Here is a 25618-nt window from a genome sequence, read left to right on the forward strand (position 1 = left end):
TAAAACAATTTGACTATCTAGCTTCGAGGAAGCATGCCGGCGTAGAAATGACCACATAGCCTGTCTTCAGGGCAACTTGACTCTAGCCTGAGACCGGATTTTAATGAATTTCACCTAAAATCAGAGACACATTAGCTTGGAGTCAGATTTTCTAGAATTATTAAGTCATATACCTTCCGAGGGTATTCTTTTCGGACTGGCAAATCTTTCTTGTGTCTCGATACTACAGATTACACGTTAATCCAACACCAGTGTTCCATTACGTATTATAACCCAACTCTCACATCACCAAACAATTATCATAAAGAACAGCATGAAGAAGATTTTTACTACCCAATTCAAACTGCATCTCCAATGCCACTAAACAACTAAATACCAAAGAAAATTGTAAAAGTTCGTCATTCAATAGTAATTATTATTCAATTCAACGTGGAAGTGTAAATTAATGCATTTCCAATTTACAATGTAAGCATGACACTTACGTCAAACCAATATAGTTCATTCATTTTCAAAAAAAACTAGCAAGTAATCAGTGCATTTTTATACAGTTGACGGCAAGGTGGCATTTTTTAAAGTCGCTCTCGAGCGTTTTTGCGGCATTAAAATTTGTGACACAAGAAAAAAGTTAGTGGAAATTATTCATATTTTGGTGCTGTTAAAATCTGTGCGAAGATATCCAACACAACCAAAAAAAAAATAAATTATTTTCAAGTAAAATCCCACCACTCTGCATCTGCTGCTCTTGTAAAACAGCCGAAAACAAAAAATTATAAGCTTTGGACCTTTTTAGTAGTTGTTGGATGTGAAACGTAACATTGTGCGACCACAAACATTTTTCACTGTAAAATAAGTTTCAGTTCTGTTTAAGGATTCATTCCATTCAGACGTGATTTTTTGGTTAGGTCTTCAAATTAAAGTGGATATATTATAGTCAGGGGATTGAGCACCCTGCATGAATGTTGAGTTCACTTGAAAATAAATAGAAATTTTATTGGATATTTTACGTCAAAACAGTGCTGAAGCTTGAAAGGACAAGAGGCTGAGCGACACAACCTTTCACTTAAAAAATTAAAGAAAATAAAATAAGAAATAAGATAAAAAAATAATATTAAAGTTCAGTGTCATAAGATTGTAAAATAATAATTAATTCTTGATTATCATAAAGAGGAACGAGTACGAAGTTGTGATAAAAAGAAAGAAGAAAAGTGAAAGGACAATAATAATAAAGATTCAAGTGATTTAATTTGTATTTTTCCAACTTCTTGTCAAGGACATTACCGCGGTAGAAATATTACCGTATTCATATTTAGCTGTTCAAAGAAAAAAACATAAAATACTTTTTCTCAAGGATTTTGAAAGGTATGTTGAAGATTTTTCTCCTCATGAATTACAATTGAATTCATCGATTAGCACTCGCGTATAATTTTTTGATTCATGTTGTCTTAATGTCGTGTCTGGTGAACTGTGTGTGCTGCAATACTTTTGGTGATTTAATGTGAAAGTCTCAACACTCAACGCATTGACTGATTCTTGAGATTCAGGTTGTTACTTACTTCGCTGGATGTGCAGATTAATTGTGATCCATGACCTCCCATAAGTGTCGCTTGAAGCTGCCTCAATCGCTGGCTTCCACTTGTCAATTTTCAATACTAAATGAGATTGAGATATCTTGAGATATTTCAGGATTATCTCAATCTTGATCCTGTCTTAAGAGCCATCAGCTCAAAGTTCAATGTACAATAATCATGACCAATCGTATTTCATAAGCAACAATAAGGTTTAAAATTGTGTAAGGATCCAGATGATGCCTTGCCCAAAAATTCCAAAAATATGAAATATCACTGCAAAATATTTTGCACACGACTAATGCAAAAGTCAATTCAGATCCAGCAGTACATCGACCTTAGTACTGACCATCTTAGTACTGAAAACTCTCAAATTGGACTTTCTGGTCAGCTGGTCATCTTAATTAGTGCCTTGATGATTTTATGAACATTTAAATCTCATTAGCATTAGAGTATAATTGTCTTAAGATCGTAATCAGAAGGCATATGACGTATAGTTTGCTAAAATTGTTGATCTAGGCTGTCTTGACTACGACGATGGGCCAAATTTCATTAAATCATCACAATCCAAAGAATTGCCAACCTAGGCTGCAATTTTCAATTCAAAAATCACTTCTATATTCATACCACTACCAAAAAAAAAGGTTGCGAAACACTGACTAGCTGCATATTGCATATTGAAGGAAATATTGAATTTTATGATGCATTCGTGACTCGAATTCATAAAATTTTATCCCTTTCGAAATTTTATTTTGATTTAAAACTGTTATCAAATCATTAATAACTTACTTAAGTGGCCTCGAGGGAAGCTGCTGTTATTTTTTTGATGTGAGGAATGGGTTCCATGTGGTCTGAATTATTAATGGTGATTATGATTTGTCGGAATTGATCGAAATTGTTTGCAAATGATGTCTATCCATGAGTAAAATTTAATTCAGGCCCAGTGAGGTCTTAAACCACATCTACAGGACGTACTTGATGAACTACCTCATATCCAGCATCGATTGCGCAACTCTAATCCTAGAAAAATCAAATCAAATCTCCTTCAAGCTCTAAAAATAGCAGCTTTTGATACAAAATTTTCGAATGCACTTAATTCGATCAAAAATCTGATGAAAAATGTGAATTACGAAAACATGTCAATGCCAAAAGCTCACTCAAAATGTGTAACATGAGAAATGCTTTTAACATGATTTACTGTAAACCCGTGACTTAACATGGTATGTTCCAGATTGACATGCTTACTCGAAATTTGTTTTTAAAATATTACGAAACTTTAGCAATTTTTTCGAGCTATTCGTACTTTTAAAAATTGAGTAAAATGCCGGACATCTGCCGAGGCTTATTGACTATACTAAAAATAACTCATAACACCTTGAATTATCTTCATGACAGGTGTAGCATCAACATTTCCTCACACTTCTATGATTTAAATCAATAACACTAGTTTTTGACTTGTTTGATTGAATCTTGTGATTCTTAAAGTCATGCATAACAACTTTTTGTGAGAATATTCAAGTATATACTGCTGTAAACTTAGTGATTTAATGGAATTTGATCGAAAAATGCTTAAATAATGCTTCAAAATTGCCGAATTTTTTCATAAATTATTTAATAGCTTTCTTATTATTTCCATAAACCTAATTTAAAAATTAGCTTAATTTGAATTCTGTTAATTGCTGTATCTGCCTCTCGAACACCTCACATTTTTGACAAAAATGTTCAATCCCATACAGCCAAACAAATTCCTATAATAGATGCATTCAAAAGAGTTATTATCAAAATTCGAGGACAATTTACTTTAAAAAGATTTGCTTAGCATTTTTACCTAACGGATTAACAATCTGTTAAGATATTCAGTAAACATTTATGGATGTTACATATGCAGAAATTAACTTCCATATTAATAAATGTAATCTATTTTTGGTCTGTCTAATGCATAAATTGTGAGAGTATTTCTTAAATGTTTAACGGTTCATCTAGAAGTGTGGCATTTGCATTTAATTTTGGGGAAAATGTTTATCAAATGCAATTGTGGGTTCGATCACAAATGGTGTCTAACATCATATGATATCAGAGGAAGACATTGACTATTGCAAATGAAGAAAGCAGAACCTTACAAAAGAGTCAGTCAAATCAAAACTATCATAAAAATGGGTCGAAATAGCCAACATCGCATCTTATCGTTAATGGGACGATGCAGTGATGCTTTAGCAAACATATTGAACTATTGTGTTATTTGTTTTGATTAGACACGGTTATTTTCAACTTTTGGCTGTACAATCTAGTTCTAAGAAAGACAAACCGAACCACAAAGTCATTAGTCTGTTTCTAAAGTCGGCTAGTCTTATTCTACGGATGACTAATGTCTCAATTGCCATTCTTTCCTCTAGACATCTAACTAATTCAATCACCTGTTCAATCGGATATCCAAAACTGAATATTCCAATATCTAATTGACGTCATTTAAGCTCGATTTCTTAAATAACCCCAATTTGATTGCTTTTGTCTCACATTTTAAGGAATGAAATTTGTAGATTTGAATTATCTGATCAATTTCACAAGAACTACTTCCATTTATCGCATATCAACAAAGTTTCAAGTTCACATTGTCATATGCGTCATTTGAACTTAAAGCGTCGAAAGTAAGCAATGGATGCAAAAAAAATCGTATAGTTTGTCAATGACACAAATTAAAAGAATTGAGAAATCCACCTGAAGATCTCTTAAGTACAATTATTATTGTATAAACTCGTGTGCGATTGAGTATAATTTACCATTACATACTTCAAATTACCAACGAATCTTTCTCAACTTTAATGTTCATTCATTTTTATCTCAGCAGTGCTAAGAAGCAGAAGAAGAAGTAAAAATGAGTATTACGACTCCCAAAAACTATTTTCAAGGTTAATTCAAGCCAAAAAAAATTATTTAATCTTTTTTTTCATAAAAAATTGATTTTTTTTTCCTTTTCACTCCGGTCTGTGTGCAATTACGATGTGGAATTACCAAATGTTTCGTCTACCGAAATCTACGCAGAAAAAAAAAGTTTTTTTTTGCTCCGTGCAAGTAAACGAAAAAAAATTTGTTGCAAAACACCCAAAATAGTGCTTAATAAATGCTGATTTGTTCACCGAAAAATATAAAAATTTAAATTAATGAAGAAAAGTGAATACTTAAGGTCATTTGTCTCATTTGTTGCCTTTTGTTGATGTTGATCTTGCAATGATTTTGACACATATTTATTTTTACTCTCTACACATGTGCACGAGTAATGAAATCACTGATGACTGCAATAATTAAATTAATGGTATTTTTGTTTTGCTTAGTTAGGCTTAGTGTTTGAAATTGTATTTAATCTTGCGATTGGTTAAATGGCAAAGCTGATTAGGGGAGTTTGCGAATTTATGTCTTCATTAGTTGTTACAGCAGAAAGGATACGTGATTTTTGTGGAATTTTCGTTTTTGCTGAAGTTCAAATAAATGAAGAAGAGTTGAATGGATTTTTGAAGTAAATTTGGGATATTTAAATTTAAATATTCATATCTTAAGTTTCTTCAGACTAAGAATTGATCTTAACAGAATTTAAGCCAATTAAGATTAAAACTCGTGGGCTAGAAGGCTTTTAGACTCTTAGACTCTTAGGCTCGTAGACTTTTTTAACTGTTCTTAATTGAAATTGAGTCTAATCGACTTATTCCTAAATCTTAAAGATCGAAGTCAAATTGAATTTCACATGGAGTGAATCTAATTTTTCATACAAAATTCAAGCTTCGATTGGATTTGATTTAAATCCATTTAATTCAAATCCAGTAACATGCTTAAGTCCTGCCAATCTAGAACTAGATTTTGGATACGGTTAGTATTGTACTATTCGGAAAGTCTTGTTCAAATCAATTTTGAGCTTTGCTGAACAACTTTTTGCATTTTAAAGACTTTTTTCTTGGCTTTCTTCATTTGGGCATCATATTCTCCTTTAAAAATACAGTCAATATTCTTGTCATTTCTACTCGAATGATCAGCAGTCACATGGCAAATTCAGGCAACTTCCATTTGGTATTAATAGATAAAAGAGCTTTTTGTCGCACGCGTTTTAAATTCTAAAACCTCGTAAATTTATCGCAATTCTAAAATTAATCATTTCGCTTGTCATTTCCTTATTTATTATCAACAGTTAATTCTCCGAAAATTCACAAAACAAAAGATCCACACGTAATAATATGGATATTTCCCGAATTATCAAACTCGAAGGCAAATTAAACAGCTATCCGAACTAATGAAGCAATATGTGCTGATCAATACAAATTAGACCATCTTCAGACCCAAACGAGTATGATCGTCATATTGTTGTTAAAAATCACATGTGTTCACACTTTGGTGCTTATCTTTGTTGACCAATAAATGAGGATTTCTGGTTGCTAATGAAATTAATTATTTTTGAGGGAACAAGAAAACAAATCGAAGTTTAGCCTTAGAAATTTTATCGATGAATTATCGAGAAACTTTGAAGATTGTGATTTTTGAATATTTAAATTTAAATTAGATTCTCGAAATTTGAATATACTTGGAATATACTTGATTATTCAAAATTCGTGATAAACTTATGAAACTTTATATCCGTGCATACAAAATGTCATTGGGAACCAGAATATCTGCAATATTTGCATTTTATATTGCATAAAATTCTAATTAACTTCAAAGTCTTTCGATTCCATTTCCCCTTCAGTCAAACTTGATAAAACTTTTCGATTGATGACAAACTCATTTTATGATAATTTTTATCTATGATTTCAAAAGGAAGCATTATCAATTTATATGCAAGTCTACTGAATTGATTTCGTAGAAAATTTTAGCATATTTCAAATTTGAGGTTGTCTATTTTTATTTGAATTAATTTTATGAATATGACATTAAGAAATCAATGCAAATTTCAAAATGCAGATAGTATGTTGCTGACATGGTCAGAAATTAGCCTAGACCAGAATTTTGAAATTTATAACCAGAAAAGATGACAAGTCCTCTAAATTCTCATGATTGACAAAAAACAGCTCAATGTCAAGTCATAAAGTGATAAAAATGCAAATGCAGTCATTCGGAATCTTAATGAATTTGAAATGAATTATCTAAAAGTCACTTGTGTCCCTCGAGAAAGCTAGTATTTTAATCCCACTAGTTCAGTGTATTGTAGTCTCTAATACTACAAACTAGTCATAGTCCAGTCATTCATCAATTTCTTCACAACTTCACTAAACCCTGATCTCAAAAAGCATTTTAAACCTTGCATTCCTCACACTTACCTTCAATAAAACAAATATCGTAATGACAATCAAACCTGATTCAAATAATCTGGATTTTCCCCAAAGTGAATGTCTAATTTCATTACTTAGGACGTCATTCTACTTGGATTATTACTTTTTTTCTCTCTAATTCCTCTCAGAATGACTTAAGACTACTACACTAATTGCTCATTTTAGACCCACCAAAGAAACAAATCTTGATGATATTAAAAGCTTGAAAGTCATGTAATATCAAAGTACAAGTGTCTGAACGATTTTTTTTTGTAGTCTTCTGTAATGACTCTTAATTACTTTTTGCGTAGTTGGTGAATTTTGTAGCTCATTAAATTTTATGGTTGGATGATCAAAACATTGGGTAATTTGTAGGAAGATTTTGGTAATTTTTATTGGCTTTAAAGGTAGAAAATTGTTAATTTTGTGAGAAATTGATGGATTTGTTGATATGGAATTAAAGTACAATATGGAATGTTTTAACCACAGAATCAAGGAAATCCCAATAATATTATTCAGCCGGGCCAGACAAGTTTGGCATTAGCAGCCTAATGCAATCCATAAAGAGCCCATTTGAACATCGATCTCCAAACGCAGTTGACAATTAGTTACATTATAACTACGTTAGAGGCAAGCTAGTGTCCAGTTGACGTCTAGTTCTTCTACTCTCTATATTGATGGAACGGTCGGTCTCTGGTGGGAATTGAACTCTTGTACTCACAAGATAGATGTAGATTCCCGGTCTGATCTCGACCACAGAGGCCTTACTCTCACGCTGACAGAATCGCCTATACATGGCTCGATTTACCAGATTCCACTCTTCTCAAAAACCATACTTGAGTATACAGATGAGCATAACAAATTAGCTAATTAAAATTACACAAAGAACTTAACACTTTACCTCATAAAATACCCATTTCTCATTAAATTTATTTACCGTATTAAAATTCACCTTACGTATTTTGCATTTCACACAACCTCTTAACCTCTCCAAGCCAGCCCAAAAGTGGAAGAAAAAAAAAAAAAATTCAAAGCCAGTAAGCAATAAAAACTATTTTTTTATGAATTAACTACAAAGAATGACGCTATTTAAATTAATTAATGAACAATATAAGTAAACGTTGCAACATCGCTTGCCGTACCTAACGCATTAGCACAGATTAAATCTTTGTTGTGACTTACTGACAGTCGCACGGTGGACATAAACAATATAAATTATAAGATGTGACGAATGTCTGTTTACTGCGACAATTTCTTTTCTTTTTCATGACATTATTTATCATCTCTATGAGTGTTGATGCCGATTGCACAAGGTTTTGAGTCATCTGTGAGGTGTGTGTAATCTACAAACAGCAGCATAGTAGCTCTAGACGGTTGCTTGATTTTAATAGCGGACAAATATTTTGTGTCAAAAAATAATGAAATCTATGCGACAGTAACCGAAAAATTGAGAGATGATGAATGAGTCAGGCAAGAGAAATCTCACTGATCTCGTGAGTTTGAGCTATTATGATTTAATAGACTCACTGTTGTGCAAATATTATTGAAAAATTCAGTTATTTCATTCCATAACTTCCAATTTTCTTCTTTCTCTTTTTTTTTGTTTTTTGGCTGCTGTTATGCGATAATCATTAATTGTGTCGTAAAGCAATTGCAATTACGGATTAACTTTTTTTTAATCTTACCCAAAAAATAAAGCCTGACATCATGAAATATTTTAATATTTTGCAATGTAATCAGGCACGCATGCAGGTCGAATTAAATCTGCAAATTATTTAATATGGGTAAAATGGGTTTATTCGCGGTTCATTAAGATTGAGATCTCATTAAGAGCTGGATTTCAGTTTACATCCAGTATTTCAATTTACATGTCACATTACTAAAATTGAGTTGTGAGGAATTAAGGTGAAATGTAGTTTGAGGCATAAAATTTGCTTATTCACTGGACGTACAGATCAATTGGGATCCATGGCCACAGATGGCTCCGTAATCTGGCTCTACCATGACTTCCGACCTATTATCTATACCTAATACAATATTGTACCAATCAACATCATCCTTCCTAGAGATCTTCGGATAAATTTGCATATTTATGAATAAATACGTCGAAAATTTGGAATGTTGATCCATTAATGCTTAATTTAATTTAGGAATATATTAGTTCTGTCTTTAGTGAATCTCTGGACGTGAATAATTCATAGCACATTGCGCTGTCACTGGTCAATTGACTAGACCTCTTGTCTACTTTACTGACAGCACAGACCAATAGAAATCCAAAACATTATTCAGATGGCGGCAACTGCCTACCAATTGCCTGCACTACCTGCAATACCTCTACCAGCATCATCTATACCTCTCACCATCATCCAAACTCACAAGTGCATCATAAATTCACCCTCAAAGCCCACTCAAAATATGAATAATTTTTAAATATAAAGTTTCTTTTTTATAAAATCAACCTTGACATAATCATAATGGGAACAAACGAAACTAAAACAAAAATAACGCAGATTATAAAGAGAAGTGGCTGATGATGATGACTTTTTTTATTCAGCTCAATTATATAATTGATGCGAACCGACTTAAGTGGACATTAGTTTTTGTGTTGACTAAAATTATGATACTTTTTCTTGTTTAATGTCAAAATGCGCGGATTCAAACGCGGTGATTAAAAAATTTCGCGAAAAAAAGAGTCATTAGTGGATGGTTCATTAATGATTTGGAGTATGTAGTGACTTTTGAAGTCGGTGGCTGTTGGAGTTGAGTATTTGTGGTATGAAACAAGGAAATTAAGCAGGGATGAATGTGATTCTACTTAATTTTAAGCTCTGAGCAAGCTTCTAAATCTAATTGAAACTAGTTACATCAAATTATGCACAAAATTCATGTCAAACTTAGTTGATTTGATCCAAAACTCACATTTTCAATTGACAAACCTTTCAACATACCCCATCCAAATCGTACAAAAGAAAACAGCCCCACAAGACGCTGTTCTTCAACCATTTCCATTTCATATGCTTATTAAATCTCGTATAGAAACAAACACATTTTTTTGTTATCAAACGACGATAAAAAGAACGTGTTATTCAAATTTGTAGGTTCCATTTAATTTGCATAATCTTTCTTGTCATCTTTTATTTTTCATGGCTTTTTATCTTATTTCCCTTGAAGGGAGAAAAAATCAAGATCGTGAATTTGTTTCATTATAAATATTAAAAATTCAATGTAACTAGATTGTTGCTAAGTATTTAAAATATTTTAGAGCTTTTGAATTAATTCAATTTTATGGAAAGAAGACAGACTTTATTGCTTTGAAGATATTGTGGTTTTGGTGAGATTTGGAATGGATGTTTTGATGGGATGTGATTTGATTCACATCTAATAGTTGACTTGATAATTCAGATAGTAATGTGGAGGGCTAATGGCGTCCGTATGGCTGCCAAATCGAGGCGGCTTTCATTTGGTATTAGTAAATGAAGTTTAACTGCGCCTTAAAAGCTCTGTGGCGGAGACTTCTTCATTTTTGTCGGCCTGGGTCATATAATGATCCACAAATTGTTAAAAATATAAAGAATCAAGACTATAAAGTCATTAAATCACACAAATCATCGCATCTAATTGACTAGAAGGTTCATTTTATAAATTTAAATATTAAACAAATAACACACGACGTCAAACTATAATCCAGATTTTCTAAAAAGCATTTTACGTTCTAGAATACTCAAATATTTAAAATTTTAAAAAACAAGAATATTCATGGATTAAAATGAATAAAATAAATTGCACTCATTTTATTCAGAATTATTTGGCATTTTGCATTTTTAAAAAAGGAGATTTGTAACTAAATGTGAAAATTTGAAGACTGCTATATAGGCTTTTCTTCGTAAAATTAGGTTTTTAATTTAAATTAATTGCAAAATTTACAATTTTTATTTAGTTCGAAAAATTCGATTTTTTGATAGCCAACACCCCTCCCGCATTGTCTGTCACAAAATCCTTATGAATTCTCGTCCGTCAACAATTTTTAACTAATTTTGAAGAAATTTGGGAAATTTCTGAAAATTGCAATTTCACCAAAAATCTGTGAATTTTTAAAAAGATCAAAAACTACATAAAGCATTTTCAAAGTTGAATGTCTCCTTAAACACTGTCTCTATATTAGATACTATAGCTCCAAATGCTTTTTAAAATGTCTGCATAAATTAGACATCAACAGAAAATTTAGTCAAAACGTGAAATATTTGCAAAAAAAACGAAAACAGCAAAAATGCAAAATAAACAAATCTTAAACTCGTATTTTTTCATAGCACATCAAAAAATACTTCTTAAAAACTCATTCCAGACTTAATTCAAATAAAGATGTTGTACCATTCACATCCGGCTTGAAACTGGATAAATTCTTACATTTAATATTTTTACTATTTTAGGGATGTCATAAAAAGGCAGACACGTGTTCGCCAAGAGCCCTAAACACGAGAAAATTAGCTTTAGAAAAATACCATTTAAGTCAATTTATTCTTGTTGGGTGTGGCGACCGCGGCATTAAACTTTAAAGTTGAACGAACTTTTGCATATAAATGCAATAAATTATTGAATTCTTATGAGAATTTATACAAAATGAAATGAAGATGAGCTGAATGTATAAATAAAACAAAGTTATGACAGGTCGGATCCATCGAAAGGATACTAATGACATTTTAAATTCAAATATACAAATATTAAGATGTTCTTGCATTTAATACTAATTTGTCGTAATCAAATAATTGTTTGACATTAGCTTCAAGTCATTAATCAAAAGATTTGATCAAAACATCTTATTTTATTACTACTTAATGACAACAAATTTAGCAAAATCATTCAGGTTCTAATCTGACAATTAATCAACTTGAATGCACACACATCGTAGAAATGGCCAAAAATCCTGTCTTGGGACCAAAGCTCGAAGTCAATTTGAAAAGATTTCTCAATGCAAAATTCAAGTTTAGTTAGAGCTCTGCCCAGTACGACTTGACTCTGGCATGATTTCTCGGATTCCATCGAATCTGTCCTGGAGCCAGAAAGACCATCGGCCATTTTATTGTCATGTGCTTTCCGGTTTCCTAAAATGGCATACGTGCGAAATGTTAATCAATTTTTTACATCTTTCAAAAAATTTAAATTCCAAAAACTTTTTGAAGATTTCTTAAGTATGGTCAGTTTTTGCAGTAGTTCTGATAGATTTTCAATGCCACCTGGTCAATAAAAAATGACCATAAGAATAGGAGAAATGATTAAAATGACATTCGAATTTGAATTTTATGAATCAATAATCATCATCAAAAAAAAAGTTATTAATGGCATGAAGCTTTATCAAAAAAATAGACCTTGTCTAACATCATAGTCAATTTCATTTCCTCCATAAAAAATGTATTATGTTAACAAATTTAAAGTCCATTTGGCGATATTGTGAAAAAGAAATACTGCAATTAATCAAAGTATAAAAATTTGTTGAAAACTTCAAAGTTGCCATAATCTGCTTGGGGTTGTTCATTAATGATGTTGAGTTGTAGTTAATATTAAGATGAATTTAAAGCTTGAAGTGAGTCAAATTGACTCATTGGCGGAACGGAAGCCTTAAATTGTTAAACAAAGCCACGAATTGTACTCTGAATCTCAATAATCTGATCAGTCAAAGGTTTTATAGCACTTAACTAGAGTTGTTTTACAGCATTGATATTGATATAGACTGAGTAGATTGTTAGAAATGTTGAGATCCAAGCAAGTAGCTAATGATGAGTTTTTGGGGTTTCAAACCAAAAAATTCGTCAATTTGTTATGATTCTTGACCTAGGCACATATTTAACTCCACCTCTCCTCATCACACAAAATTCCAAAATGACTTCCAACCACCAAATCAATCAACTCAATCCTAATACTTATTAATTACAAATTCCATTCATAAATCAATCAACAAACAAATATAAAACTGCTTCACATCTTGTCAACCTTGTAAGTCAGACTTACGAAAATGCAACACACATGCATTTGACACTTAACATACAAATAAGTTCAAGATCATCCAAAACCAAAAAAAATCCATATAAAGATTGACATTCCAATTACGCAAGTTCCACTATTGGACCCAAAAAAAAAAAATACATACGACTTGTTTAAAGAGACGATTCAAGTTTGTAAAGTCATAGAAAAAACTGTCAAAAGTCTCATTTTGTGTTTGGACTATGACTAGTCAGCTATTGCGTTGAGATGTAGAGAAAATATTAATCTCGCAGTCACCAAAGTAAAGAGATGTAAAAAAAGAGTGTTTTTTGGTACCAAAAAAAAATTATAAAGCTCATTTTCACATGCTCACTAACAAAAATCTGGTTCTACAACAAAAAAAATATTTTCGTGATCAATGTTGGGACATAAAAATTTTTTTTCTTTTATTTCATTCGCAGATTAGTTTCAACAATCGTCGAGTGAGGACCTAATACTAGACAATAAGGATAATAAAGTGTGTTCAGTGACAGACATCGAATGTCGAAATAGACAAAACGAGTTAATATTTAGAATAGTCAAAGAGGATTTCTATTAAGGATTAAATAAAAGCTTTTCTAAATCAATTAATAAAATAATTAAAAATGGAGAATAGTACAAGCACAGTAGGATATTATTGGGACTATATCTTTGTGGATTTGGCAGGTGTGTATATGAGAATATCATCCATTAATGCAAATTTTATAACGAAAATATTCCTTAATCTTAGATAAAAGAACAAATGACTGGCCAATGATCAGATCTCCACTACCTGGATTGACAATTATTGGACTTTACTTATATTTTGTCAACTCATGGGGACCACGATTCATGAAAGATCGTAAGCCATTCCAGATGCAAAAGACATTGATTGCCTACAATTTCATACAAGTACTGGTCAGCGTGTATCTTTTCGTCGAGGTAAGTCACGAGACCTTAATGAATTCCCAGAATAATTAATTCATGAATTTTACCACAATTTAGGGAATGAATGGAGGATGGCTCAGACATTACAGTTGGAGATGTCAACCCGTAGATACATCAACAACCGATTTAGGAATGAGAGTGAGTGTCTATGTCCATATATAGTTGATATCATCCAAGGGAGTCGCATATAGTCTTCTGAGAAAGAAAAAAACTAGTTTAATCGTGATGATGCTTAAATATGCTTAATTTCATTGTCATCTTGAGCATAAAAATATATTTTTATCGGACTATATGATGCTGTTACCTTGTAGATATGATAATAGTTATGATACGCGGAAAGTTATTTTTATTTCCTGCATTTATGGAAATTTTTTATTTCTTTATGCCTATAAAAAAATCTTTTTTTGAATATTTACAGGAAGCTCGCGGTTGCTACGTATACTTCATTGCTAAACTCACCGAACTCTTAGACACAATTTTCTTCGTATTAAGAAAGAAGGACAATCAAGTGTCATTCTTACATTTGTACCATCATACTGTTATGCCAATGATTTCATGGGGTTGTACTAAATATTTCCCAGGTGGACATGGAACATTCATTGGTGTTATTAACTCATTTGTACATATTGTTATGTACTTCTACTATATGTTGGCTGCTATGGGACCAGAATTCCAAAGATACTTGTGGTGGAAACACTGGATCACAAACTTGCAAATGGTAATGGGGCAGTGGGGTTGTTTTGGGGATGGGATGAGGTGAATTTTGAAGATTTTTGTTACAATTTTGCATTTGGAAGGAATGACAAGCTACTGCAGTAGTCAAGTGAGTAGTATCAACAGAACTAAGCCTCTAGGTGTAGGTCGTGACTTGAAAATCACTTGATAATCACTTAGAAGCTACTACAAATCAAATACCACGTAAATCTCATTCAATCATGCTGCAGATCAGGAAACCAGCATACCAAGCAAGATACAATTCAAACCTAGTAAATAATCAACCTCAAGTCGCTAACTAGCCGACATACATGCTATTTAATTATCAATGCATAATTTGTAGTCATGAATATATTTTTTAATTCTACCTCATCTCTCCCGCTGTTACGCGCCAAAATAAAAATTATAACCAATTTTAATTTAACTACGTGAAAATTCAATTTATTAAAATTAATCATTTTTTCCCATGTTTTTCGTTGTCACAGATTCAATTTGGTATGGCCTTCTTGCACAGCGCTCAATTACTCTATACAGATTGCGGCTATCCAAGATGGTCCGTATGCTTTACATTACCAAATGCCATCTTCTTCTACATGCTCTTTAATGACTTTTATAAGGTAATATTATTGTTATTTAATATTTACATAATAATCTCAATTATCATGTTGCTGATGTAAAATAATTGTTTATATTAATCTACTTCTTCTTATTTCTCTTTCATCACTCATCATCGTGCAGAAATCATACTCAAAGAAAGGTAAAGCAAAAGCCAAAAAAGTGAAACAAGCTAATGGTACTACAAATGGACATATCACACATGACATTAATCATAATGAGACGAAACCAGTGGAGGAGAAAAAGGAGAAGTGAAGAAGTTTCACTTTTTTTTATTGATAAGAGTGTATAAAAAAAAGGAAAATTAATATTTTTTCGTGGACTTGAATGGATGACAGTGGATATCCATTCTGGTTAATTGATTAATAATTTTTTTGTGTAGTGTGTAAAGAATTATCCGGTAAAGAAATATTATTGAATTTCTTCAAAGTCGGGGTTGTTCATAAGTGACGTCAAATCATAAATTCAATTTTTAGACCCTCCTTCCTTCCTATCTGTGCGACCAAAGTTCATAAAAGTGTCAGACAGCACTCAACCTTTCCTTTTTCCTCTTTCCTTAAATTTTGACGTCATTTATGGACAACTCTAATAGTAATTTAATGAATCTTGGACTTAATAATCATAATACTACACGAATGTACCAAAATATATCCAACCTCATGTTTCATTATTTTTAGACAGTCCAAGACACTTAAATTTTCAATGGAAGAATACATAGCTTTGTTCTACATATTTTATACTGACCATGTGGATTCAAAATGTCACTAGCTATAATAATGCTTTAAAAAGTCACTAAAGACTTGATTAGCAAGTGACTTTTTTATCCACAAAAGTCAAATAATTCATATTTTAAAACCCAGACATCATTTTAAGATTAAAAGTCATTTTCATTTTGACATAAAGGAAGTCCCTCAGTGCAATAACTTTTCATCCAATATGTGACAATTTGCAGGATGTTAGACAAGTTATTGTCAAATATTGGATAGAAACTTTTTTATTTGTTAATCAATTTTCAGAATAAATTTAGATAAAAAACACTTTAATTATAAAAGCGATGCAGCTTTAATTACAACTTGTTTAACCACTTCCAATCTTTATTTATAATCATCATCGATATTCTTAGTTGAAGATTCTAGATTTTGAGAGGTTCTAAACATTAAGCTTCAATCAATAGACAATGACACAACAATTTGTTGTGCAGGCACTCATAATTGAATTATCCACACAGTGAAGCATTAGACAGTTAACAGACCACATGCATCCACTTTTGTTAATCAGCTGGCTGGTTAAGAGAATTTGAAATTTGCATAAAAATATCAAAGGATTTTAAAATATTGAGACAAATTTCTTGAACCTGTTTTCTTCCCTGACCATATCTCTTTTGCTGTTCCTTAAGCCATTCCTGATTTTATTCTCAAAAAAAGTTCAAAATCACGTGCCTCAAGATACTATAAACTTGTTTTAATTCTTGCAAATATTGATGCAGTATGTTTAATTAATCACGTCTACCAAATTACTTCTAAAGAAGTATTGCACGATTTATTTTCACAAGGATCAATTGCTTGCAACTATGCTAGATAGCCAAAGTTTTCAACAAGTTCGTATTTTTACAACCTTTTATCATTGAATTAAAGCAATGATTAAATTTAATAAAGTTAAAGACAATAGAGGATCTTTGCTGATTAATTCAATAAAATTATTTTCGCAATATGATATCTAAGACAGATATCCACGCAGATATTATTATTAAAAAACAATTTCAAAGTCCAAGTTTATCAGTCAAAACAATTTTAAGGTCGATTATTTAGATTTGTCTCTAAAAAGAGAATCTGTTCTTTTAAAATCAATATGAAATTATAATTTGCAAGCAATATATCCTAGATGCCTAATCCTGATCCTAATCCTGACTCACTATCCTATTTTTTAATTTTGTAAAATCCTTTCATACTTCCTGTTAACGGATCAACAACATAAAATGCTTCACGGTCATTAAAAGTGTGATATCATAGCTCGAAGTCGCCTCAAAATTTCTATAGAGTTGAGTCGTCTTGAATCGACTGTTTCATACAAAATCCTAGTCGGCTTGGAGCTCTGATACATGTTTACATGCATGAATGTGTGCCTTGAAGCTTACACGTCCTCCAAAAAAAATGTAAAACTGATTTTACAATTGTAATTCCATTGAGATGGTTTTGATGTAAAATTTAGTGTGATGTTGTTCATTAATGATGTCTTAAGTAGTTAAATATGATTTTATGGCCAGAACTAGACGTATCTTGCCAGCGTCGAATATTGTTCTAAACACCTGCTCCTTTTTTCCTACCCTGTTTACACACATCCAAAGCTTTCCTCTCCTGATCCTCATCTTTGTCCAATAGACATCATTAATGAACGACTCATATGTGATAACGAATAAAACTTTTAAATAAAAATACTCAAAATAAAATAAAAGAAATTTAAATTTCATGGAAAATTGCTACTTTACTCTTACTACTTATAATATGAAGATGCAAAGCTATAAATTTTTTCCGATACAACAAAACAATTTTTCATACAATCTACTTGATTAAGACTTGATGTATATTATGAGAAAAAAAAATATTGTATTTTATAAAAAATCAATAAAATCTACTCATTTATTTAGTAAAAGAACATCTGTGGTTTTTTATGTTTTTTGAAGTTTTGCAGGCAAATTGTACAATACTTTATGAAGCACACGTGTGTTGACCATCACATCATGAAAATATTATCAACATCACTTCATAAGCTCTTTTCGGCAAAACCAGTTATGCAAACACACTATTGAGACTGAAACTCGATCGACTATCCATTTACTATCAATGAAATCATTCGCATCTTTTTCCCTTTTTATTAATTCATAAATTTTACAGAATTATGGAAATTAGTTTAGATGTTTTTATGGCTTTTTTGGTGAATGTGACCTCTTATGGAATTTTTAACTGATTTTACAGCTTTTTTAGTATTTTCTTGAGGAGTTATTTGTTTGTGATGTCTAGCATTCGATGGAGTGGAGCTCCAACCATCATGGAGTGTCTAAGACTGAAGTTTCCGCCAATTATAATAGGCAGAGAACATGCTTAACCTGCAAAACTCTAGATATTAAATAAAAGACCATGCCCAATCAAGACAACTTGTTTGCAAGGCAGCCTGTACGTTACCGGTATTCAATACCAATATGACATACATTTTGATACATACCTGTTTTAAAATCCCTAGTCGCTGTATTGACAGCAAGAAGAAATGTTTCCCTGACGACACCGTGACGACTGGTTTTGACACAATTTTACGGTATTCCAGATCGCTTTATTGTGCTTCTCGGTATAATGGATCTTTAGATAAATCACTTTTAATGTCATTTGTTAAACATCCCTAACTTTAAATACTAATAAATTCTGTAAAACTACTTGATATTCAGTGTTTTTTCAAATTACCGGTTTTTGATCAAAATCGTGTAAAATTTGGAGTCTGGATGTAATATTATATAAGAATTTTTGGCGATGTAACATCTTTCTTCTATCTCAAATCCATTTCAATCTTTTAGAGCTCTTTAAATCCAAAAGGCAACTCAGTGCTAACTTATTGCATGAAAATTCCAAAATTTTCAAGTTACAACTTCTTAAAAATTCATGCAAAACACCTCTAGCTGATTTGTCAATAAAACTTGCCCACACACCCTTCAAGTACGTGTAAATCTATCAAAGATTGCATCTTTTTCAACACTCTAACCGGCTTTAATCTCATAACTTGAATCACATATATTTAATAATTAAAGCATTTCTCAACCTGTATGAAGAAACGAAGGGCAACCTTAATCAAGTCCACTTGATTTTTTTGAGCATATTAACCTTGCCTTTCTTTTAACTCTAATTAAAAATATTTGACGGATTGTCCTTCTATGTTAAACAATGTCCTAATTTATGTATTAATTTGAAATAGTTATGAGACATGTTGAAGATTATGAAGTGTGAAATGAATTGATTTTGGAATTATTGGAGATGTCATTTTCAGACTTACTAATTGCACATGACCGAATGGCACAAATTGGTTAATCGATCGAAAATCCGGCAATAGACCGGCGTAACTCTGACATGACGCTGGATTCAATTTAAATTCGAAAACATGCCAGAGTCTAGCCAGCTTGGCGCTGGATTTTAGATCAATTAACGTTCTTGTCTTCAGAATTACGATCATTCTTGATGAAAAGAATCTAATGAGTTAACACTTTTAAGTATATCTGTAGCAACGTCACCAGACTATAGAAATGACAAAGCTAAAACAACTTTATAAACAAAATTATCTTAAATATTCAGTATCATTTCTGACTCATCATTTAAATCTGAAGATCATCACAATCAGCATTTTCTTAATTTGCTTCATAAACTTTAAACTTCTCAAGAACAGCAAAGCTCAATGTGCATCTCCTCAAAGAAATTAAGTACCGTGAAGATTCTTCATCTTTATTCATCAAGATTTAATTTAATTAAAATTATTTCTAGAGAAGCATCAACAAATGAAATCATAAAACATTATCTTAAGCTATTTACATACCGCCTTGGCATAACAAACGGCAGCAAAAGTTTTTTCTTCATTACAAAATTGTTTGAAGCCAAATAGCAAATTAGCGTAAAGATGATAAATGATATTTTTCAATGTGTAATCTTCTATTCGTAAATGAGTTGTTTAACAAGAGATTGTCATCTATACTATAGTTTTAGTTAATCAATCAATCGTAAAATTTGTTAATCAAAAAGGGTTGGTTTGGAAATGATGGCTGTTATTGAATTGGATTTTTTGAATCTATCCCTTGCAATTTGTCACGCAATTTGTTATAATTTGCTCTATTTATGCAGTTCTTACTTTTGTCTCGGTTTCGAGATTTGTCGAGTCTTCCAGCAATTCCCTTGTTGTCTTAATCTCAGTTTCGGTTACGGCCTCAAGCTCGGTTTGACCTCGAACATGGTTTCGACCTCGAGCTCAGTTTCGGCCTCCAGCTTGGTTTCAGCTTCGAGCTCGGTTTCGGCTTCGAGCTCGGTTTCGGCCTCGAGCTCGGTTTCGGTTTCGTTTTCAATTTCGGCTTCGATTTTAGTTTCGGTTTCAGAAATCCTCCTTCTACTCTAGATTCACAAAAACATATTATAATCATCAAACTCTAGATAACAGACGTCATTTATGCCCATCCCCAAAAAGAACATCACAATACTACGAAGACAAGCTTCTCTCTTTACATAACTCATCAAGTTCATTCATCTGATGTAATATTCACCTATGAAAATTAATTAATTTTATGTCTACGTCGCATTTTAAATGAAATTAAGTCTTATTTTTTACATACAGACGCCCTTTCTCACTGCATATTCAAATTTGATGTAAATACAAAATCATCAAGAAAATCAAGTTTCAATATTTTTTGATTATTGACCCATACGTGCGACATAAGATCATGAAAAATTAATTGAAAGTCAACTTGAGAAATTTTTGAAAAATGTATAAGAAATAAGGTTAATAGACCTTGAACTATTATTGAGTTTACATTATAAAAATTAGCATTCATCATCGAATTAATAAAGCAAGACGGTGACGGGAATGTGATGTGATTGGTAATGAAGTGTTTTAAGACAAGGAGGTGCGTAGACGCAGTTTTATGTTGCATCAATAGCAGTCCAAATAGTATAAGTTGGTTAATCGATCAAAATTTGTGGCACAAAGTCGGCGTGACTCTTGCATGAACCTGGATTTACACCAAATTCTGGCCTGGACTTGAATTTTTGATCATTTACTGAATTTTTGCTATGTGGATACTGTCTTGATCAGCGGTATACTGTCTTAACCAGCAGTATACAAGCTTCATAGCACTCCTAACATCACCAATTCACCATCTAGCCTCACAGTCCGACAAAACAAAGTTCAACTGACCCATAAGTACCTCAAAATGTCACTCAATATGTTATGACATTTTAATACTATAACCATATTAATTAACTTTTGTTTCCCATCTCATCACTCGTGGAGAAAGCGAAAAAATAAATTAAAACATTGGAGTGATGATAAAATTTTATGTCCGATGACAACGGCATGTAATAAGAAAAAAAATATTACAAGAATGAGTTTCGCGACATCATGATGATAATTATGTTTAAGGGATCCAATAAATCAAAAATTGATTATTAATCAATTAATTGTTATAGTCGATTATTCAATAACGTTTAAATATCACGAAAGTTTATTGTTTATTGTTTATTAAGCATAAAAATTTTTTGTTTCCTTTCGTAGTCAGGCATTTAATTCTTTTCTTCTTTATGTGATCAATTGAAGAAAAAGAAATGAATTTATGATTGTTGGGTAAATATTTGGATTGTGCCTTGGGGAATAATATGTCTTGGTCAATATTTATCATAAATTTATGAGTTAAGATGATGTATGAAAGGCTATTGTTTGAGGAACAAGTTCATTTTACGAGTTTATCACTTTAAGACCTAGTTAGTGCTGTGTTTGGATGTTTGTTGCTCATCTGACTTTATCTTAACTTGGAGGACTTGTGGCAGATTACGAATTAGATGCAGAATGCATGCACTACAAGACTAAAACAATAAAAAAGCATCCAAATCAGACAAGATATTACATTGTATTGACTACTGCTTCCTCGCTCTACCCGAAAGATTCAAAGTAGGCGAAGAAATCTACAGAAATTCTGAATTCTATCTAGCTTCTAATTGGAACCATATGATGCCCTTGATCAATCAAAACCTCAATTTCCATGTATCAACGTAACTGACCAACCCCAACCATTCATAAAGTTCATAAACTAACAACTCCCAATCACCATAAATCCCAATCATCAAAGCGCATACCTTTCAATAATAAGTTTTTTGAAATCACAAACAAACACAATAAGCGACTTGTGCCATCAAGAAAATAATTTAAATAACTATTAAAATCTTCACTCACCTTCAAATGCCAATATTTTTTTCGCAAGTACTTCTTACATTTGAGGATGATATTTGAAAACAATATGCAGAAATGTGACAATCTTTGACGTGGCATTTCAAAACACAAATTTTATCAATTATTGATGTGATTGAAATTTTTATTACTTATTCAATGGTTACTTGATTTAAGATTGGTGAGCTTTTTTTAACGAATGTAAGGAATTTGAATGGAAGCTTTTATGATCATGTACAGCTGTGTACCCAAACTGAAGAAGAAGCACTAAGCTTTTCTTGATATGGTCAACATGTGACTCATGGAAAGATGTAGTCGATAGGTAATAAGCATATGTCTGCATTAATCTAGTGTATGATAATTTGCATAGTTTTGGATTTATGTGCTTTTCGCTAAACTCTTCAACGATTATTCCCATGTGATTACCATTTATGACTTGTTTATTACTTACTAGATAGGTGAGCAACTCACTGTGAAGCAAGTGTTATAATCATCAATATAAATTAATAAAACCATAAACACGCTTAAAAAGATATTACAGTAAAAATATGGCAATATTTATTAGACTATTTAATTATCAACATAGACATTTACAAAACATACTTAATGACATTTCCTTCATTTTTATAAAGCTAATAACTAACATTAAATGTATTTAATACATTCGATTGCGTGACTAAATTCTTTCTTTCCAACTTTCCAACTTTTACACATTATGTTGTGTAATCATCCAAATAAAATTTTATTAAATGTAATGAATTTCATCATCGTTTCTGCTGAGTACGGGCACCATGAGTAGTTTTTGTAGCACTTTTCGAAGTCATCTTTGTTGTTCTTGTTGTAATCTTGACCTTGCTGATAAGCTTTTTTGAGCTTCTTTGGTACTTTCACGTTTTCGATTGTGTTACTGGAAAATATGAATGGAATTAGATGTTTTCTTAATCGGAACATAGATATGTTGTCAATTAGACAGTTTGTTTAGAACCAATAATTCTTCCTAATTCTAAAATAAAAAATACTTACGTAATAAACTCATAAATCGCATTGGCTTCGTCGTTCTTTCGTTCAGCTCCTGCTGATAGTTGACAAACTAGAGATAACGCACAACTGAATGGATCACGATTGAGGATTTTGTTCCAATCAATTTTCTCCTCAAATTCTATTTCTTCTTTTGTAATATTCCGACTTAAATTCGTTAGATCTCTTTTTCCAAGGAGTAAACGTGCAGCTAATAGAGGTTATGGAATAAAAATTTGTTTAATGATTGATAACTCTAGGAAGCAAAGGGCATGATTTCAAGAGCAGAGCAAACTGTGAGTAATGCTCGAAGGAAAGCTTAGCTAGTATATTTAAGAATTCCAAGCTCTCGAGAGCATGCTCTTTGCCTGTTAGGGTAAGACGGAATTGCTAGTTTTTAGTAAATAGGGATATGGACAGACGGACGAGACGGGATTCACAATGCAATAAATAAACAATCACCCTATTTAGTGACGTCATATTTGGCAAAGGACATATTTTTCAATTTTTTAAGTTAAATTATTTCGATTCATTATTTTTGGTAAAAGTTGTTTGCTTCAATTATTTTTTTCAATTATATTTTTACTTTATGTGGGCAAACATAAGTGCTTTAATTAATAATTAGTTTTATTAATTATGACAAACGCTTTTCATTGTTCACTTTTCACTTTCACATTGTTATTATAACTCAATAATTGAATACGTTACTCAAAAACTATTCATTAGTGCTCGAATAGAACAAATTTTAAGTCACAATTTTGAGTTCAATACTTTACCAATTTTTGATCCTGCTTGAATTTTCATCCAATCCTGCGCCAGCAGATGAATCGTATACAACGCACCTAATCCAACAACCAACAGAAGTATAAGTCTGAGGCCCATTTTAGTTCCTAAATATTTCGAAAATGAGGTGAATGCAGAAGTTATTGGCATCAAATACATCAGGAAAACTTTTGATTTTCTTTTTGATTTTAAATATTTTTTTAAACGTTGCTGAACTTTTTTTCTTCACTTTAAATCAATTTCATATCTCAATGATCTAAGGATAGCAATTCTTAGAATACGTTTGCACCTAATGAAATGTATTTAACAACTGAATTGAAATCGTAAGTAATTCCCAATAAAGATTTTAATAAAAGCAAACCATAACTCCAGACGTACCTGACTAGAAATTGAAAACTCGATTTTCCTCTATTTACCTAACAATAATCACACTAAAGAAGATTGAACTCTACTGGCCACGCGTTTATACGATATAAATTTGCTGTTTACTTACGGAAAAATCAAATCGACTGCCAAGCGAATTTGAACAACGATGAGAGCTTTTCTTTAGATAATAAAATAGTAAATATGAAAACTTGTTAGTAAGTGTGCTATTGGAGTAAGCACAACAAACATATATATTCGATTGCATAATAATATAAGAAAAGTAAAAAAATATATAAAATAAAGTAGGTGCATTACTTACCTATTACTGCCTATCTCTTGGGGATGGGAATATTGCAAAACGACGTCTATCTTCATTCAGTATTAACGACACTAGCAATAACAGCTGATTCATGGCAGCGTCACGATGTCTTCATGTCATACGGATTAGATTCAGACTACATCTGTAGCAGGTCATGAACCTATACCATTCTAATCAGTTAAATACGCAGTCTCGACGTTTTGTTGGTTCAAGTCATCAGTCTTGAACGACCCCCAAAGTCGTTGGCATTAAAAAGTGAATTGCATCCACGATGTCATTGCAAATTCCATATAGTCATAGCTTCTTTCCTACTTATCATAATGCACCATCTTCGGTCACGGTGTATGCTGTAACATTTCTTTTTCATCTTTGTCACTCTACTGAATGCTTATCGTTTATTGCATGCATGTTTAAGCTTGTAATACTTTCTTTCCATTCAATTGCATTTAAGTAGCCTATTGCATAATATTTACTATTAAATGTAAGTTATTAGGCCATTGGCTATTTATAAACAAACAATGTTAGCCATAAACTTGAATGTGATTATCTTTCATGCAAAAAATCATAATTAATAAGAAAATGAGTTAGTAATGGGCTGAAATTAACACCTAAACACTCCTGTCAATAAATTGTAAACATCGATGCATGATGCATTATTAATTAATTGAATGATTATAGGAGATAATTTATAAACATCTTGATTAAGTTTTTTAAATTATGCATTTACTTGCATGTACTTAAGTGAATGTAAGGGGAGGGAATACATGATCTGTTAATGAGCTGCATAGCACCGTGTCTAATAAAAAGTGCAAAGATCAATCATGAATCATTATGATTGCATCTCTCAGTAGCTGTCATAACAATAAAAATGAAATGCTCATTACGTACTGAAAAGTACTATTTCAAGCTATTTGCTGTTACCTTTATTTATTTCTTTGTATCCTTTTCCTTGAGATTTAGACTTTCTTTTTCCTTTAAATGTGTCCTCCTTAAAATTTCAAACCAGATTGATTTTTTTTTCGCCAAATATTACAAAGTTCAAATTTTGA

The 25618-nt window shown here is 31.7% G+C and overlaps 2 protein-coding genes across 4 annotated transcripts; one reads left to right on the forward strand and one right to left on the reverse strand.

Annotated features, from left to right (window-relative positions):
• Positions 1-847: 847 nt before the first annotated feature.
• Positions 848-17776, forward strand: sit (stuck in traffic). Its single transcript, XM_070634343.1, has 7 exons — positions 848-1359; positions 13291-13534; positions 13599-13789; positions 13853-13933; positions 14214-14513; positions 14995-15126; positions 15248-17776. Exons 2-7 carry the CDS (start codon positions 13474-13476, stop codon positions 15377-15379), a joined length of 897 nt encoding a protein of 298 aa, XP_070490444.1. The 5' UTR covers positions 848-1359; positions 13291-13473; the 3' UTR covers positions 15380-17776.
• Positions 17777-22619: 4843 nt separating this feature from the next.
• LOC139086474 (uncharacterized) lies at positions 22620-25042 on the reverse strand. Of its 3 annotated transcripts, XM_070634934.1 has the most exons (5): positions 24570-25042; positions 24378-24428; positions 23878-23991; positions 23108-23312; positions 22620-22991 (listed from the first exon to the last, which is right to left on the reverse strand). In XM_070634934.1, exons 3-5 carry the CDS (start codon positions 23981-23983, stop codon positions 22811-22813), a joined length of 492 nt encoding a protein of 163 aa, XP_070491035.1. In that variant the 5' UTR covers positions 23984-23991; positions 24378-24428; positions 24570-25042; the 3' UTR covers positions 22620-22810. The 3 variants fall into 3 exon arrangements, with proteins under 3 accessions (XP_070491035.1, XP_070491036.1, XP_070491033.1); XM_070634935.1 differs by lacking the exon at positions 24378-24428; XM_070634932.1 differs by having other exon boundaries at positions 23878-24428.
• Positions 25043-25618: the final 576 nt, after the last annotated feature.

Source organism: Chironomus tepperi, unplaced genomic scaffold (assembly GCF_022539635.2).
Source record: "Chironomus tepperi strain 1889 unplaced genomic scaffold, CSIRO-AGI_Ctep_v1 contig_85, whole genome shotgun sequence".
In the NCBI taxonomy this organism is placed as follows: domain Eukaryota; kingdom Metazoa; phylum Arthropoda; class Insecta; order Diptera; family Chironomidae; genus Chironomus; species Chironomus tepperi.